The sequence below is a fragment of the Eutrigla gurnardus genome (genome assembly GCF_963514095.1).
Source record: "Eutrigla gurnardus genome assembly, chromosome: 3".
In the NCBI taxonomy this organism is placed as follows: Eukaryota; Metazoa; Chordata; class Actinopteri; order Perciformes; family Triglidae; genus Eutrigla; species Eutrigla gurnardus.
In genome coordinates this window covers 8721883-8735423 of record NC_139917.1, presented here as the reverse complement: position 1 = coordinate 8735423, position 13541 = coordinate 8721883, and the positions used below count along the sequence as shown (strand labels likewise).

The following is a 13541-nucleotide window of genomic DNA, read 5'->3' as shown; positions in this document are numbered from 1 at the left end:
TTCAAACCTTGTATGGCATCGTTTTTTTCCTACAAAGTTGTATCATGACTGAACTCAACGTGGACGAAACAGTCTCATCCAGCCTGATGGTTAGATTATATTAGAACACCGGATATAAACCCAGCATTGAATGTCTTCCAGAGCTCTCTGAGCTGACTATTCTTGGTACAATGGATGTCCATGAAACCCGTTTATTGTCACGTTGCCTGGAAACGTTGCCGCTGCTCTCTGCAGCAAGGATGAGTGCTTTAAACATACCACCATCAGAGATCTGTTACGGGGAATTTGATGTTCTTGTGGCTGAGATGACACACAAATGTGTTTCCTCCCATTTTAATCGTCTGCCGGTTTCACCCTTTGGTGTTAGTAGCAGGTTAAAGGGAAAGATTTTGCTGCTTAACATGAATTGGAAGTTCTGATTCTTCTATGATTTCATAACTCCCTCAGTGGAATATTATTTTTTATCATTAGTGTCTCATTTTCATTGAGTAAAGACAACTTCAACACAAGAGAGATATCTTACTGTTTGAATAGTCTCAGATGGCGTGTGACACACCCATAAAAGCAAAGAGCCAGCAAACATCCTCCCACTAATCTAATGTACATCTTCCATAATTCATGGTTAATAATGGTTCCTCTCTCTAGAATGACAGCCATGCTCCATCTGCTCCGGTGCACCAGAGTGCAGCTGGTGTGGTCACTGAGGAAGCCACAGTGGAGCATCACTAACTGGGAAGTGATGTATTTGCAAGATACAGCTCTCTCCATAGAAAGGGAAGGTGAAAACAGTTAATCAGTCATTTAAAAAAAAGGATATAAATCATGTAGGTGCTTTTTTTCAATGCCAGTGGTCATTGTGTGACAAATATTTCACTTTTTCTTCGATGACTAATCTATCTATCTATACAAACTGATTGGAAAGGACTTCAAATATGTTTAAATCATAATTAACTAAATCAATTTTCACTTTAAATACTGCAGTGGACGTGGATTTAATTATCTTTTGATTGCAAATTCCTATGACGCACCTGTGGCTTGGCATAACGATGCTGTAGATGTCCACACGAAATGACTGAATGACTCTGAGACCTTGTGTTGTGTGTGTGAGAGGGCCGGGTTTGACGTCACCAGGACAGGCCCTGTTCAGGGACAGGCCCTCTTCAGGGACATTGTAATTCACTGGGAGGCTGTGGCATGTTGTCTTTCAGGACCTGGGATCCACATTCCAGTGTAGAGGACTCCACACCCAACACACCTGATGACAGCCAAACGCTGTCTGTGGTTTTGTGCATCCACGTTACTTTTGACTGCGTTTGACGTTCTTTGTAAAAATGCAAGCGTTAATTGGGCCAATTGCATCTAAATCTTGTGTTGCTATCACGACTAGCAGCATCTCTGTTGACAGTTTGCTATTCCAAGCTATTTCCCCTGAGCATCCTCAAGCACTGTACCCATGAGGCAATAGGCAGATACACCTGAGGCTCAGGTGACAAATGATGTCGCCTGCTATGCTCGCCGTCATCCGTATCCTCTCCTCGCCTCACTATTTACATGTGCTCGCTGCCTTCCTATTGGCCAGCCGGCAGCCGAAGGGTGGAGTTGCATCTCACACCACCGACTTGTAAGGAAAGAGGAGTGTCCTCGAAAGGTGACAGCAGAAGGTGGAGGAGGGGGAGGCAGATGGAGGATAGATATTCCCCTGTCAGGTTGCCAAACAGGGCACCAACCGTCCTGATGATAAGGTAACAACAACAGCCTGTTTGGCCCCTGCCTGACAACCTGAGAGCCAAACAAGTTGAACCGCAGCATCCCCGTCCGCAGGAGGATGCAACCGATACTTTTATTGGATATAGTCAAGCTGAGGCCGATCTACTGTGTCAGTGAAAGGCGGCGAAAGTCCTGAACAGCTCTGCTGGGTGTCCAGTATCAATTCCAAAAACTTGCACCGACAGCCGTCATCCAGATACGTGTCACAGGAATATCTCACTAATATCTCTTTCACTCGGAGGCGGCCCGCTGCGCTCAGCTGCTCTGACCCTGACAGTAACTTTCCACTTTAAACAGAAGTGGAAAGATACTGGTCTGTGATGGTCATCTTTGTTTTCACGTGTTTTAGGAGCTCAGTTCACCTCAGCTGAGTTCACGAGGTCACCTTTATGACTACCGCAACTAACAGTTCATTTCATTATGGATTCATCTGCAGATTATTCTCTTGAAGTGTCAAGTCATTTGAAAAACTGGAACCAGAGAATGTCTGTCATGTTTAAAAAAAGGATGGAAACAATTAATTGATTTTCATCATTCATCAACTTTCATCATTTCATCACTTCTGCCTTTCAGCCCGGCTGTGCTGGGTGTTGCAGTAGATTTTAGAACTATATTGGTTGCTGACTAATGCTCATGTCTTGAGCTTAACTAAAATAATATTGTAGTCACATGTTTACATTAAAGGAAAGCTCCAGCGTATTCAAAATAAAGGGTAACTAAGTTGGAGCTGCAGTAGTAAAGAAAAGAGTTTCCCTTTTTCCTTCATCTCGGCTGACTTTGAAGTGTTTCCATATGTTTGTGTTGGACCTCAGCCACTATAGGGGGATCCTCTGTAATCCAGATCACATGAGCCGTGGGGGAGAGTGAAAAGTACTACATGTGGTTGAAGCTGAGCGGGATAACAGTGATGTTTACATTCAGGAAAAATGCTCTTCCTCTAGCTTCAGATTGATTTGTGCTGTGGGATCGACATTTAAAACCAAAATATTTGGAGACGCTAACCTCGCCTGGAAAAAGCAACAAATGGCTAACAAACTGGGAAGTAGGTCAAAGATAGGTTATGAACTGTCAAAACCAAGTGAAGTCACTTCAATGGTCTGTTCTGAATATTCCTTTAGAAAGGTCTTCATGATAGTCTATAGCTCATGTCCTGTGTGAACACAGCCTGTTTAAGGTCTGGCTATCTCATTTATAGCCCAGAGTCCAGATAAGGAGAACCAAACCTATGTGGACTAAAGGAGTTGATCAAGACCGATCTTCATCTGGCCCTCAGAAACACTCATTCACACGCCTCTGTTATGGCTGCATGTTTTTCTTGAGTCACTTCCTTCCGACACGCGGCTGATCAGAAGCAGACGGGGGAGCATGGCCGGAGGCTGGGATCTGGGGCACAGAACCACACAGAGAGGCCCCAAGGGGGGCTATTAATACGTGGAGATCTCGTAGAGCAAGGTTTATGGCTGAAGAAATACGCCAAGCATGTGATCAGTAAGTACTTCTGTAACCCACGAGGCCAGAGGCTGCAGGTCACACACTGATAAAGGTAGAGAAGGAGTGCACCTTTCATCTATATGACGAGAAAACACATGATCTAAAAAAGCCGACAAGTAATACTTCTTATAATATATTATATTGCGCAGAATATGGATGAGAAAAAACAACAATATTTCTTCTCTGTCTTTGCACAAGTGGGAGATAAATTATAATAGAAGAAACACACACATTTATTGCATCCTTTTTTTCCCCATTTTCTATAAATTTGTCTTATTTCACTATAGACCACGTCGCCAAACCAACTAAGGAAGTCTTTAGTGGAGTGACAAGGATGGGATCCAGTCAAGCCAGAAGCTCCACTCTATTCTTGTCTTTGTGCTACAATACAATAAAACCCAGGTCAAACACCCACCAACATCCAGTCCACACAGTATGAACACAATCATCACACTCAGTCCAACCTGCTACGACCAGAGATGATTGTCCCCCCCAAACAAACTGCATTTATGAGCACAGAGGTGTGAAGCTAGGGGGTTAGTTACACAGGTTTTCATCCAAAAGTTGCAGAGATAAATCAATATTGTGCTTTTTACTCCACAGAATTGTAATACTACAGTTTAAAATAGTTAGAAGGAACTCAAAATCTCAAGTTATAGGAGCTTAACCCGTATAATAATATATAAATATGATATTCTGAGATGTGGAGGTATAAAGTAGCATCAGCTGGAAATACTGTAAATTACGTAATGAAATTCCACCAGTTTTGCAAATTAAGATTATTAATATAAAATATAAATTAAGCAATACATTATTATGCATAATTATGCATAAGCTGCCCATTAGTATATATAGTAGTTGAAATAATCACAAATCTTTACCAGCTGCTACAGTAGATGCTGACACAATAATGAAATTATAGTCCACTAATATCGCTTATTATTCATAATTCTGAAATGGGCCATTCTGCATTTACTTCGGGTGGTCATTTTGATGCTAATACTTTTGTACTTTTACTTGTAACAGAGTAAATGACTTTAGTCAAATACCTGAGTACTTCCTTCCAACATCAGCCAAAGGACTTGAGTCCCACATTTAATCCACACTATGGTCTGTGTGTATGTGGCGCCACCTAGCGGATGACCTGAACAGCACACCCTGCCCCGTCCCCCTCCCCGCACAGGTAAGTCGGTGAATGTTTCACCTGCGTGTGATGACGTCGCGACAGCTTCAGGAAAAAGCGACGGCGGAGACCGCGATCACCTCGGGCTAGTGCGCGCGTGCGGCTCGGATGGCGAAGCGACATTCAAAACAGTGAAGCCTCGAGTTGAACTTTAGTCGGAGTCAGTGTGCTCCGTAGACTCGCGCTCCGCTGCGGGTGCGAACACCATGTCGGCCTCCGCTATATTCGTGCTGGACCTGAAGGGGAAGGTAAGATTAACGCCGGGGCTGTTTGGGGAATGCTCGTTTTTGAGGCCAGACAACTTCTAAAAGCTCACATTTAATCCGTGTAGTTTGTGTTTTAAACTGTTGCTTTAACTGTTAAACATTAATGACTTGCTTCGTTAATAATTAACTTAATTCATTGGCTTATTCTGCTTCACTTCCGGATTCATGTCATTGGAAACCCCGGTCAGGCTGCAGCCTGAACTGACTTGAGTGTTGCAGCACCTATACACCTGTGGCCTCGGCCAAATCCCAATGTCCCCCCTAAGGTTTACACCCTGAACCCTCAGGGACTTAACTGACGTCACCTGTTAAATGGTTGAGTGTGAGAGGCTGTGAGGGCTTGAAATGGTCACTTTACTTTGATGATGTCAAATGTTTTACAGCCTGATCTGAACGTCTTCCAGACTCTTATCATCCCAGACAAGACCGAATTATCAAATCATTTATTTTTAATTAAAAGGGCTTCAATAAGCTCTATTAGTAGGCTACATTAAAAATAACTGGTTGATGAATAAACCAGGTGTGTCGTCTATGATGACATTCCTATGATTTCACGTGTTTTATGTTCCATATTAAATCTTCAATGTTAAAGTTTCTGTGTAAATGTAATATTCCACACATGCACCATCCTCTTTGTTTACCTTTTTTTTATTCCTCTGGGCTTCCCCTGGTAACCCTGTGTTTCACGTCGCAATGCTATGAACTGTGGGTAATTCCCTCAGGCAAAGTCAGCATCGATGCTGACTTACGGAAAGTGGGCATAACAGGCTCAAAAAGTCCACAAGGGAGCCCTCACGCACTTCACGATGTGACCTGAACCCTTGTGCATCTAAGTCCGTGAGTCCGTGAGGGGGATGTTGGGATTTGACCCTCAGTCATGGCGCGCAACACCATCTCTTTGGGTGCATGAAACAAACACCTTCTTTCTCTCCACACAGGAAGTGTAACCTGACACACTGAGAGATGCAAATACACACATAGGGTTTCAGGTGTGTGATAAAAGGGTGTTTATGCAAAAAAAAAAAGGAGGTGTCAGGTTTGATCTGTTTCTTTGCTTCTTCAAATCATTAGTATATCCGCACATATCCGCTGTACACAAATGTTAAATACATCTTATTTAAATTCTTATGAAGAATTTACGTCAGGTGTATTTCAGGCTGCAGTAACAATAATTAGTTATTGGTTAATCAGCTTCAAAATGAATCAATTCTATTAAGTCTTTAAAATGTCAGAAAAATAGTAAATGATCTCACCAAATTGCTTATTTTGTCCAACTAGCAGACAAACTCTATCAACTTATCAAAGTTGAAGCAAAGTCAGCTAAAGATAATTAAATCAATCAGGGAGATTCTTGTTTCTGAAACCACATCAAGACTAAATCACACAAATATTCCAAATAAAAATGCATTGACGAGCTACTGATGATCATGAAGTCTAAAAACTGTCTTTTTCTGTTACTCGTGACCATATTTACGCTGAACACACAGTTGTGTGATAACCACGTGGCGTTATTCTGCCCGCTCAGGTGCTGATTTGTCGGAACTACAAAGGCGATGTGGACATGGCCGAGATCGACCACTTCCTGCCTTTGCTCATGCAACAGGAAGAGGAAGGGCTTCTCTGCCCCGTGATGTCACACGGCAACGTCCACTTCATGTGGATCAAACACAGCAACCTGTACCGTATCCTCATCTGGGACAAAAAAGAAATGTACAACCTCACAGATGACTGAATTGCATCCTGTAAATGAACATGTAGGGAAGTGAACCAAAGCCGTGATCTTAACTGTGTAGACTGCTCCTTGACCTGATCTCTGCAGTGGTGTCCATTACAAACAAGAACTCCAACGCCTCCCTCGTCTACTCCTTTCTATACAAACTGGTCGAGGTGAGTCACACGCGACTTATCACTGAAATGTTTGTGTGAATATCTGTTGTACGGTTTCCAAGGAAGACGGCGGTCAGTGGCGGTGATGATCCAAAGAGAAACCACAGATGAGGGTGTGTGTTATTCAGGTGTTCACAGAGTACTTCAAAGAGCTGGAGGAGGAGAGCATTCAGGATAACTTTGTGGTGGTCTACGAGCTGCTGGACGAGCTGATGGACTTTGGCTTCCCTCAGACTACAGACAGCAAGATCCTCCAGGAGTGAGACTTCCCAAGATACACACATACTTCACAGGTGTATCATGTGTAACGATGAACGAGCGTGGCTTCCAATCACAGCATCTCCTCGTCTCATCTCTCCCAGATACATCACGCAGGAAGGAACCAAGCTCGAGGTGGCAAAGTCCAAGGTGCCGACCACCGTCACCAACGCTGTCTCCTGGAGGTCAGAGGGCATCAAGTACAAGAAGAACGAGGTCTTTATCGATGTCATCGAGTCCATCAACGTTCTGGTGAGTCGGGACGCGGGGCTCATTCTCTTCTGTGTGTAAATGTTTCTCTCGTGTGTTGCTCATATTACTTTTACGTAGCTAAAACTAATTTTGTTTTGCTGAATAGGCCATAATGGAGTAAGTAGTGCCTGAATATTCTGTATGGTAAGGAAGTGTATGTTCATGCGAAGTGTTAGGATGTAGTTTTTAATTCAGTTGGTCAGTGTGATTTTTCTTTTATTGTTTTTGTTACATCTAATCAATCTAGCGGTGGTGGTAGAAGTACTGCAGCAGCATCTTCATGTCACGATGTCAAGATGAAGATGAAGTAATGTCATGCATTCTGTGATGTGCAAACTGTTTAATTGTATGTAAGTTGGAAAGAGGAGGTTCTGTTGTGTTTATGTATTGCCCCAGAAACGGCCGATTGGTGGAGAATGCACTCAAAATACTTTATCGTCTTAGAAATTCAACTCTACACCACTGATGTAAAAAAAAAAAAAAAAAGAAACCTCTTTATTCATTTGCATGATGCAAATATGGATGCTGATTTTAATATCATTATTCATGGGTTTTATTTTGCATCTTATGTTATCAACTTTATTAATTATTATTGTATACTTATTTAATCAAGTGTCAATTTTATCTTCCCTGTTTTTATGTTCATTCTTTGTCTTTGTTCCCTTGTTGAAATGCCCTTTGTGCTGCATTTCTTCTTTGAAAGGTGCAATAAAAATAATGTGTATTATTATTATTATTATTATTATTATTATTATTATTGCTATTATTATTGCTATTATTATTATTTATAATAATAATACATAGGATTATGCTGTTCAATTAAACTGTGTATTCAGATATACTCCCCACTGTGTGTCATCGTTCAGGTGAATGCCAACGGCAATGTGATGAGCAGCGACATCGTGGGCAGCATCAAGCTGAAGACCATGCTCTCTGGGATGCCTGAACTGCGGCTTGGCCTCAACGATCGAGTGCTCTTCGCTCTCACTGGACGTAAGTAAACTGTCCTTCCAGATATAGAGTTGAATGTGTAGCTGGTCTGTCTTGTTGGGCTTCAATAAATCCCACCGTTGTCGTTGTTCAGGTGATAAAGGAAAGACGGTGGTGATGGAGGATGTGAAGTTCCACCAGTGTGTCCGTCTCTCGCGCTTTGAGAGCGATCGAACGATCTCCTTCATTCCTCCGGACGGCGAGTCTGAACTCATGTCCTACCGCATCAACACACACGTTAGTCCACCTCTGCACCTTGTATTCACCATAACATTTATTTTGTTGCCTTGCATTTGTTACATGCTGTAAACCAATGCATGTTTATTTAGAAGGTCAGAGTGCAAACATTGCTGCTGTTGCTTGTGTCACATTCTGCCATGTGTGTAACTCAAGAATGCATTTCCATGCTGTTTTTAAGTTTAAAATATTTGTATGATGAAACGCTACTCCTTATCTCTTACAGGTGAAGCCTCTGATATGGATTGAATCAGTCATAGAGAAATTCTCTCACAGTAGAGTGGAAATCATGGTTAAGGTACTGACCAACTGTATTTTTAACTACACTGGGAACACATTCACACATTTTTTTTCCCTTCAGAAATATTTAGTGTCACTGGAGATGTGTTCTTTAGAGAGCATCAAGAAAACTGTTAGAGCATGAAATGCAAAAGAATTGGAACAAAACAAATTATTTCTGGTGTGTTTAATATTGGTTCGGTCATACTTGTGTATCCAGTTATTATTCACTCTCCAAACCGTGAACTCGCTTTGCATTAACAGTTGTGTTGTTGTTTTAGGCAAAGGGACAATTTAAAAAGCAGTCTGTGGCAAATAATGTGGAGGTGAGGGTCCCTGTCCCCAGTGATGCTGACTCACCCAAGTTCAAAACCAGCACAGGCCATGCCAAATATGTGCCTGAGAAGAACATGGTGGTGTGGACCATCAAGTCTTTCCCTGTAAGGAATTCACAGCTCATGTGCCTTTTTATAGTTGCAAATGCATTGGCTTCAAATTGTATTACTCTCTTTAAAGATGGAAACTTGTTTAATATTTAACTCTGTGTCTCTGCTCATCTGTGCATCTCTAATCCATTTATCTGTGTGCATCTATTCATCCAGGGTGGTAAAGAGTTTCTAATGAGGGCTCATTTTGGTCTGCCTAGTGTGGAGAACGATGAGCTGGAGGGCAAACCTCCCATCACCGTCAAATTTGAAATCCCGTACTTTACGGTCTCAGGAATACAGGTGTGTGTGTGTGTGTGTGTGTGTGTGTGTGTGTGTGTGTGTGTGTGTGTGTGTGTGTGTGTGTGTGTGTGTGTGTGTGTGTGTGTGTGTGTGTGTGTGTGTGTGTGTGTGTGTGTGTGTGTGTGTGTGTGTGTGTGTGTGTGTGTGTGTGTGTGTGTGTGTGTGTGTGTGTGTGTGTGTGTGTGTGTGTGTGTGTGTGTGTGTGTGTGTGTGTGTGTGTGTGTGTGTGTGTGTGTGTGTGTGTGTGCGGCTGTGCGTGCGGCTGTGCGTGCGGCTGTGCGTGGCTGTGCGTGGCTGTGGCTGTGCGTGCGGGAGTCAAGTCTATCTGAGAGCATAGCACATTTATCCTGGCCTGTCAAAGCACGGTGCATCTTGTTTATGTCAATATGGGCAATTATAAAGCACCTAAGAAGATCACAGGTTTGCAAAGGGCGTCTACAGTTCGAAGCCTGTGGAGAGTCAAGTTAGGTCTTGTAAGAGCTAGTGTTGTGTGACTGGAAAGCTAGATTTAATTTGATTTCCTGATGCACATAAATGTGTCTTGCCTCAGCACGCTTGTGTGTTTCTGTCTCGCTCTTTTTCACCAGGTGCGATATATGAAGATCATTGAGAAAAGTGGTTACCAGGCTTTACCGTGGGTCCGGTACATTACACAGAGTGGAGGTAGCCTACATTTGTATTTTTGCATGAGACTTTCAGAATGTATTGTACTATTTAAGGAACTGGTCAGATACACATGGATCACATTTACCTTTTATAATTTCCCTTCACATTTTGTTCTCTTTTATTCAGACTACCAGCTGAGGACCAATGTGTAAAGCCTAAGAGACTACTGTGTTCCTTGCTATCAGGATCTCCAGTGGAACACCAATGCTGATTACTTTAACTTGACTGAAAAAAAAATAATTTCAACTGCTCTATTTAAAGACAACCATTTCTTTTTTTAATGAACTCTGTGTGCAACTTGATTTTAATGTTTCTATTTTGAGACCACGGCATAATATTTAAATGCTTAATGAAATGATTCCTAACTATTTGTCATTAATAACCTCTGTATATTTGTTGTGTTCCTTTGTTTGCCTCATGAGCTTGCAACACCATATATATGGGCTGATTTTTTCCCCATATTGTAGTCATACATTGTGCAATCATGGTCACTAAACGATTAAAAAATTACACCCGCCTTTTTTCCATACTTGCCTTCAGAGAATTACAACCACAGGTCAGAAATGTGAATGAACTGCCTTTTGAGGACATCAACGTATACAAATCGCCCGCTTTCTTCACTACGTATTCTGATTGGTCAACTGTTGCTGTTACCACAGCGATAGTGTAGTAACAGAGTTGTAACCCCGCCTCTTTTACCATATATGGAAGAGCAACACCCTCTGGGCAAGCTGCGATTGGTCAGCGTATGTTCTGTCCAATGTTTGTAAATTGTAGTCTGGAGACGCCGCTGTATAGATCTCAGCGCGCAAATGTATTTTCGAATGTTGACAAACGTTCCTTGTGTGTATTTTATTTTAAAAAGTACTGGTCGTTAGAAACAGCGGGACAGAAGACCATCGCGACGCGGTGTATGTTAAGGAATCGAACAAGGTATGGCTAAACGCTCTGTAGTTTATCTTATTTATTTTTTTAGGGTTAGCGGTTAGCATGGATGCTAATTGTTTGTGTGATTCAGCTGACGTGAGTTGTCTCTCTCCCTCCCGCTGTAACTAATGTTTTCACTGAACTTAGTTGTTTTAAACGCATTATGTGTCAAACGACATGATGTAACATTATGCTAGCACAGTCGGATAACATGGCGTCAACGGGGAAACGAAGCGTACGTTAGCCCGGATGCTGCGGTAGCTAACGTTAGCTAGCGAAGCCCTCCTGAATCCTGACTTCGCGTTAACGTTATGTACGTTTATTGCCGATACGAGGAGCCCTCGTTTGAGCGTCGGTGTAACTGTTGTTGTACATCTCCCACCGACCAGGCAGAAAGAGAGACTATACTGGTCCTTAGTCCGATGGATGCCGGTGACGCTTTGACGACGGCAGCAGCCAGAGGGAATGCGAGGGAGGTGCAGCGGATCCTGGAGAAATGCAGAGTGCACCCGGATACTCTCAATGAATTTGGCAGGACTGCGCTGCAGGTGAGCACCAAAACTCCAGAGTTGTGGAAACATGGTGTATTTTTTTTACTACCTACGGAGGTCTACAAGGACACACATACTGTATACATACTTCAGCTGTTGCAGTTTTTAGGCGTTTCTCCGTTTTTTACGACGGCGATTAGGGCCATTGTCGGAAGAAAGGGAGGGGGGTGGGGCAATATTCCGAGGAAAAAGTAGCAAATTAACGAGAAAAAGAGTCATATTTACGAGGGAAAAAAACAAACTTGCCGTGTATGATGCATATGGTTATTCGCCTGTCTATATTGCTAATTATTGTGCTCTGTCAAATTAGTAACGTTAGTGTTTTGTACAGTAAATGTCACTGCTATAATGGATTTTATTTATATGTGCCAAATTGTCATCGTATGGGTGTTTATTGATCAGTCGGTTGGCCTGATATGCTAGCGGCAGTTTTCACTTGTTGTCATAGCAACTGCACAACATCCTGTGTTCGAGCAACGTTGAATCGATGCATTGTATAATATAGCATAACGAGACGTGTTTATTTGGATGTAGACTTCAAGTGTTGAACGTGTACATATTCATTCCTGTTTTCGTGTCGTAATTTTCTGTACAAAACAATAACGTTTCTAATTTGACAAAGCACAATAATTTAAACAGAGCAATATAGACGGACGAATTCGTTTTTTTCTCGTAAATATATATATGCCTTAATAATCTTATATATGCAACTTTTTCTAGTACATTTGAGTTTCTCAGAATATTGCCCCCCTCTCTCGGCTCCGTGTTTTGCCCACAATGCCCCTAATACGCTGTTGTAGGTTTGAGACTACCTAATGGGACTATTATCCAAATCTCACTCCCCAATATGGCTTGGAAACCAGGAAAACTCTGTTGATTATCCTTTAAAAGTTTAGTCTATAAAATATCCGCTATAGAGGGAAGAAAAGGACCTCAATTTGACATCTCTCCTTAAATCTCCTACAGGTGATGATGATGGGGCACTCCAAGATTGCCAGTTTGCTATTGGAAAAAGGAGCCGACCCCAACATCCAGGACAAACACGGGATAACGCCCGTCCACGATGCAGCCCGAGCAGGTTTCCCGGACACTCTGCAGGTTCTGGTGGAGTACGGGGCTTCGGTAAACATCCCGGACAAGAGCGGCGCCCTGCCTATCCACATTGCCATCCGGGAAGGCCACCGGGATGCTGTGGAGTTCTTGGCACCGCGGTCCGACCTGATGCACGCCAACATAAGCGGTCAGACAGCAATAGACATGGCCCGAGCTTCATGTGTGCCTGATATGATTGACTTGCTTTTCGCTCACATTCATAGTTAGTCAGAAGTGTGGGTGCTAGGTGCCTTATGGGTAGCCCGAACCTCACTTTTGTTTTTGCTTCAACCTGTTGACTTGAATTCATTGCTGTTTAAAGGATTATTTTTTTTGTTATTAGTGGCCAAGCATTAAAATGTGACACAGGACATATTGTCCTGGCAGCTTATTTTCAGTGGATGGGTGGCTACATACAGTAGACACCTCTGTTGCACAGTGCAATTTAGGCACCTTATATATATATCTGTTTTTCCTATTAATTGGGAGTGCACATTTGTAGATAGTTTCCCCAGTGTTTTGTAATTATTGCATTATTTCCATTGTGAAACAGTTGATACCTTATGTGTTTTTAAACACTTACAAAACTTGACATGGTGCACCCTGATTGCTTTTTCATAGTTTTGTTTCTCTTATGAGATGTACTTAGACTTTTGAATTTACTCTTATTTATTGTTGGAATAGGACTGAATATTCCTGTGACTTTGTATAAAGCAACATTTATTGTTATTTGTTAAAATGTTATTTATATAAAAACTTTTAAAACAAAAGTGAGATTATTCACTTTACTATTTGAAGAAGCAAAGACAAAATAAAGTGTTGAACTTGAAGTGTTGAAGTCATAGTTTTGATTTTAAACCACATACTGATTTACCTACCACCAAGTGTGCAAGACGATGAGGTACACTGACTTCTGGGCTTGTGCTCCGGAGCGTAGCGGAGTGTACATGTGATGTTTTTTTCACTT

The 13541-nt window shown here is 42.1% G+C and overlaps 2 protein-coding genes across 2 annotated transcripts; both read left to right on the top strand.

Moving 5' to 3' along the window:
* The first annotated feature begins 4478 nt into the window (after nt 1-4478).
* Nucleotides 4479-10505, top strand: ap1m2 (adaptor related protein complex 1 subunit mu 2). Its single transcript, XM_084004859.1, has 12 exons — nt 4479-4689; nt 6233-6389; nt 6527-6594; nt 6723-6853; nt 6957-7104; nt 7971-8097; nt 8189-8331; nt 8558-8629; nt 8892-9050; nt 9213-9338; nt 9926-10001; nt 10131-10505. The coding sequence occupies exons 1-12, from the start codon at nt 4648-4650 to the stop codon at nt 10154-10156; spliced, it is 1275 nt and encodes a 424-aa protein (XP_083860985.1). The 5' UTR covers nt 4479-4647; the 3' UTR covers nt 10157-10505.
* A 143-nt stretch (nt 10506-10648) lies between these two features.
* Nucleotides 10649-13384, top strand: cdkn2d (cyclin-dependent kinase inhibitor 2D (p19, inhibits CDK4)). The gene is made up of 3 exons (XM_084004860.1): nt 10649-10937; nt 11321-11479; nt 12449-13384. The coding sequence occupies exons 2-3, from the start codon at nt 11354-11356 to the stop codon at nt 12800-12802; spliced, it is 480 nt and encodes a 159-aa protein (XP_083860986.1). The 5' UTR covers nt 10649-10937; nt 11321-11353; the 3' UTR covers nt 12803-13384.
* The last annotated feature ends 157 nt before the right edge of the window (nt 13385-13541 follow it).

What these genes read in the sequence shown, in the direction of transcription:
- ap1m2 (XM_084004859.1), top strand. Translation starts at nt 4,648, where the DNA reads ATGTCGGCCTCCGCTATATTCGTGCTGGACCTGAAGGGGAAG. An exon ending in TTCTATACAAACTGGTCGAG is followed by an intron (nt 6,595 to 6,722) that starts GTGAGTCACACG and finishes TGTGTTATTCAG; the next exon opens with GTGTTCACAGAGTACTTCAA. An exon ending in GTACATTACACAGAGTGGAG is followed by an intron (nt 10,002 to 10,130) that starts GTAGCCTACATT and finishes TCTTTTATTCAG; the next exon opens with ACTACCAGCTGAGGACCAAT.
- cdkn2d (XM_084004860.1), top strand. Translation starts at nt 11,354, where the DNA reads ATGGATGCCGGTGACGCTTTGACGACGGCAGCAGCCAGAGGGAATGCG. An exon ending in TTGGCAGGACTGCGCTGCAG is followed by an intron (nt 11,480 to 12,448) that starts GTGAGCACCAAA and finishes AATCTCCTACAG; the next exon opens with GTGATGATGATGGGGCACTC.